We start from the raw sequence: 4904 nt of genomic DNA on the forward strand, positions 1-4904 counted from the left end.
CTAATTCGTGCATTTATTATAATAGATGGGTGGTTATCTTGAGATGATTTCGGGGCTTAGTGTCTCTGCGGCCCGGTCCTCGTCCAGGTCTCCTTTTTGTTACACCCTTATAGTGAGTGAAGGATAGATGATCCTAGCCTTATAGTGTGTGAAGGATAGATGTATCCTAGCCTTATAGTGTGTGAAGGATAGATGATCCTAGCCTTATAGTGAGTGAAGGATAGATGATCCTAGCCTTGTAGTGAGTGGAGGATAGACGAACCTAGCCTTAGAGTGGCGGATAGACGAACCTAGCCTTAGAGAGGAGGATAGACGATCCTAGCCTTAGAGAGGAGGAAGAATAGAGGAGACCTTTTTTAGAGCGCCCACCGGCTATATTATATGTCTCAGTAGCGTAAAATCAACTGAGGATCGACGTTCAATTAACGTAAAATTGATTTCAATTAAAGTTCTTTGAATGTTTCATTTGAACTTTTGTCCACATTGTTCTTGGTGGCGCCTGACAGCTGGGTGGACAGCGCTTCGGATTCGTAGTCTTGAGGTTCCGGGTTCGATCCCCGGTGGAGGCGCAGACAAATGGGCAGAGGTTTCTTTCACCCTGATGGCCCCTGTTCACCTAGCAGTAAATAGGTACCTGGGAGTTAGACAGCTGCTATGGGCTGCTGCTTCCTGGAGGGGGGTGGGGGGTGTAACAAAAAAAGGAGGTCTGGTCGAGGACCGGGCCGCGGGGACGGTAAGCCCCGAAATCATCTCAAGATAACCTCAAGATTGTCGAAGGTTATATATATATATATATATATATATATATATATATATATATATATATATATATATATATATATATATATATATATATATATATATATATGTCTGTTTTTTTATGGCGATATGTGTGGGCACGCTTGTTCGGTTTGGGCGGCGCCGCTCGACGACGCTCTAAAAATTGGACTTGCACACCGGAAAATCCTAGCAGCTGGACTTTTCCCAGCCTTGTGTGATGGGACGGCCGTGTCCGGGGCTCGCTTACACCACATGTCACTTCCAGAACATTTGCATTCCGTTGTTTGTCCTTGCTTCGCGGGCCTTTTTTTCCCATTCTCTGTGTCTCCGTTTTCATCAGGATTATCCCGTATTTACCGTGTTTTCTTAGGCTATTAGCGCCCCCCCACCCACTCAGGGGCCACGCGTCTCATTATCATAACACTGGGCGCCTCTCGTGGCCACCTCGGGAACTAATTTTGGCGGGAACTGATCTTGTCGTGAAGCCTCGCTGGCCGAAGTCCTTATCCAGTGCCGAAGGAGGACGAGGAGGAGGAAGACGCTTCAGCCTCTTTCCCCATAGTTCTCACTCTTCCTTGCAAGCTGGTTCGGATCCGGCATCGTCCCCAGGAGTATCCCCTAGAGCCGCGGTGTGGGGTAAACGTGGGTGACGAAGCGGCTAGTACGGGTGAGAATCGTAGGTCGAATTACAATGCGGTTTATCTCTTTGTTGCCTGATGGGTCGCTCCCAAAGGACCCGTCCTCCCCTCCACCGACCGCCGCACCACTGATACCAATACTCCGATTTGTTTTAGATTAATTTGTTAAACCTTTGCACGTCCATTGCAAGGAGCACAAGCCAGTTAAATGCCAATTATTTGTGTTTATTAACTAGCCCTTCGTCCTCAAAATGATATACTTTTGCAAGTGTCCTCTGGTTTTGGTTTTGAAGGTCGACCTCAGAGGTTAGTGGCAGCGCTGGAGGCTTAGAACCCTGAGGGGAGGGAAGGAAGAGGGTTCTCTCCAACGATGTGGAAACGGCGGAAACCTAGTGGATGTTTTTGTCTCGTTATGGAGAACAACGTCGATTGTGGCATAGACGACTTTATTTGTAGGTCCAGAGTGGCTCTGATCTGTGAGTAAACATTAAGGTTTGAGTACACCTTACACAGAGTATGATAACACCCCTACACAGAGCTTGAGAACATTCTACACAGAGCTTGAGAACACTCTACACAGAGCCCGAGAACACCGCTACACAGAGCTTGAGAACACTCTACACAGAGCTGGTGATCTTAGCCCCAACATGAGATAACGAGACAACAGAAGCCACACGATAACGGGAGACCATATAGCGAGGTGTATAATGAAGAGTAACGTTGCAATCTTGAACCACAAGATAACATACGATGAGAAACCCGAAGAATGAGATATCTACACTATGAGATATATCTATGAGGTATCTTTCAGAGTATCTACACTTATCTGACACTGTACACAACCTGCTCCCGGACGCTACCGGGCATTGTACAGTACAATACGTACTGTATCGTACTACAATACATCGCTATTGTAGTACGCTAGCTGGCATTGTATTGTACTGCAGAAGATAATGATATATGGAACTGCAAGAGGCCTATGCGGGAGCATGTGAGGCAGATCCTATATATATATGTCAACATGGAGCCAACATAGAGCCAACATGGAGCCAACATAGAGCCAACATGGAGCCAACATAGAGCCAACATGGAGCCAACATAGAGCCAACATGGAGCCAACATAGAGCCAACATGGAGCCAACATAGAGCCAACATGGAGCCAACATAGAGCCAACATGGAGCCAACATAGAGCCAACATGGAGCCAACATAGAGTCAACATGGAGCCAACATAGAGCTAATATAAAGAAAGCATGGAACCGGTAAATAGTGCCACAGAAATATGAGGAAAATACACATACAGTGCTCGAGTGAGTACTCGGAGTGGTCCAGATTAAGAGGCGGGCCCCAAGAGCTACATCATCCTCCTCCTGGCCACCCGTAAACACTTTTAGTTAACCGCAGACGCACGCACACGCACGCACACGCACACAAAGCCTCCCCCTCCCCCCTCGTAGAGACTGTCGGTGGTTGGGAGTGATCCAATATCAACCTCCCTTGGGACAATCGTTAAACCAGTCCTCGTCCGAATCCCAATTGTTCTCTCTATCCCCCTCCCCCAACCAATCCCCCCTTCCCCTCACTCCCTCACCCCCTCACGCCCCTCTCCTCTTTCCACGACTGGTGTGTGTGGGCTGAGGGCGACGACGCGTCGTTTACGGCTGTAAATAATTGAATTAATATTGGCGGCCTTGGCTGCGGTAGACCTATGTGGTGGTGGAGGTGGGAGGGCCATGATTAGGTGCAGGTAGGGGAGGTGGGGAGGGGGGAGGGCCATGATTAGGTGCAGGTAGGGGAGGTGGGGAGGGGGGGGGAATGGCGTTGGTGCTGGGTTGTGGTTGGCAGTGGTGGTTGAGAAATGGTGGTGGGTAGTGACCATTTATACAACCGTAACTATTAATTACGGTTGTATAATACACTATTAATAGGGTAATATGAATAGGTCTTTGCAATATTACTGTGCAACATGATAAACAAGGAATTAACAGTAAACACTAATTAATGATTTGTTAACCATGTAAATCCCAATATCGCGATGTTGCCCCCCCCCCCCCTCCCCCCCCCCCCTCACGAGAAAGGTAATTCAAATGGAATTTAACTCGAATCTTAACCAACTACCTCCGGTAATTTCGTCATTAACGATGGCGTCGGCGACAACCCAATTGGCCTGAATGATAATTTGACCACGATTCGAGTCGTTAGTTAAGATAACATGCACTGAAATGCTTAGACTTTTTTTATATTATTTTAACTTGCTATGAAGATCTGGGTGGCGCCAGGAAAGATCTGAGTGGCGCCAGGAAAGATCTGAGTGGCGCCAGGAAAGATCTGGGTGGCGCCAGGAAGATCTGGGTGGCGCCAGGAAGAGTTGGGTGGCGCCAGGAAGATCTGGGTGGCGCCAGGAAGATCTGGGTGGCGCCAGGAAGATCTGGGTGGCGCCAGGAAGAGTTGGGTGGCGCCAGGAAGATCTGGGTGGCGCCAGGAAGATCTGGGTTGCGCCAGGAAAGATCTGAGTGGCGCCAGGAAAGATCTGGGTGGCGCCAGGAAGATCTGGGTGGCGCCAGGAAGAGTTGGGTGGCGCCAGGAAGATCTGGGTGGCGCCAGGAAGATCTGGGTGGCGCCAGGAAGATCTGGGTGGCGCCAGGAAGATCTGGGTGGCGCCAGGAAGAGTTGGGTGGCGCCAGGAAGATCTGGGTGGCGCCAGGAAGATCTGGGTGGCGCCAGGAAGATCTGGGTGGCGCCAGGAAGATCTGGGTGGCGCCAGGAAGATCTGGGTGGCGCCAGGAAGATCTGGGTGGCGCCAGGAAGATCTGGGTGGCGCCAGGAAGATCTGGGTGGCGCCAGGAAGATCTGTTTGGCGCCAGGAAGATCTGTTTGGCGCCAGGAAGATCTGGGTGGCGCCAGGAAGATCTGTTTGGCGCCAGGAAGATCTGGGTGGCGCCAGGAAGATCTGGGTGGCGCCAGGAAGATCTGGGTGGCGCCAGGAAGATCTGAGGTGGCGCCAGGAAGATCTGAGTGGCGCCAGGAAGATCTGAGTGGCACCAGGAAGATTATTATTTTTCTACCACAGACGTGGCCATACATTTACAATGCTAACCAGCATATATCCATTTTCTGTCCTCCATGGGCAGGGGTTAGTGGTCTGTTCAACAAATAGTTCAGTGATTGAACAATCAACCACAGAAGGTGATTGAAGTGGAGAGCCGTGGGAGACTCCTCCCCCCTCCCCCCCCCCCCACGTCAATGTTTTGGAAGCGTGTGGCTGCCGTGACGTCATAATCCTGTTAGCCCAACCACTGGAAGGGGTAACTCGCTAATTACCTGGGAACACAGAACTGCCATTTTGGTCCACGCTGGAAGTCAATAAGGATGGTACTAAATCTGGTTTGGTGTATAGAGGTTGGGTATATTCGGCCGGGAATCGAACTAGGGTTCTTGGGGCTACGACCCCCGAGCGCTGTCTGTTCAGCCGCAAGGCCCCTTTGGT

At 50.1% G+C, this 4904-nt stretch overlaps 1 protein-coding gene across 1 annotated transcript; it reads right to left on the reverse strand.

Moving 5' to 3' along the window:
- Positions 1-3664: 3664 nt before the first annotated feature.
- On the reverse strand, positions 3665-4501 carry LOC138371825 (uncharacterized). The gene has a single exon (XM_069336850.1). The coding sequence runs from the start codon at positions 4499-4501 to the stop codon at positions 3665-3667; it is 837 nt and encodes a 278-aa protein (XP_069192951.1).
- Positions 4502-4904: the final 403 nt, after the last annotated feature.

Source organism: Procambarus clarkii, chromosome 37 (genome assembly GCF_040958095.1).
Source record: "Procambarus clarkii isolate CNS0578487 chromosome 37, FALCON_Pclarkii_2.0, whole genome shotgun sequence".
NCBI lineage: Eukaryota > Metazoa > Arthropoda > Malacostraca > Decapoda > Cambaridae > Procambarus > Procambarus clarkii.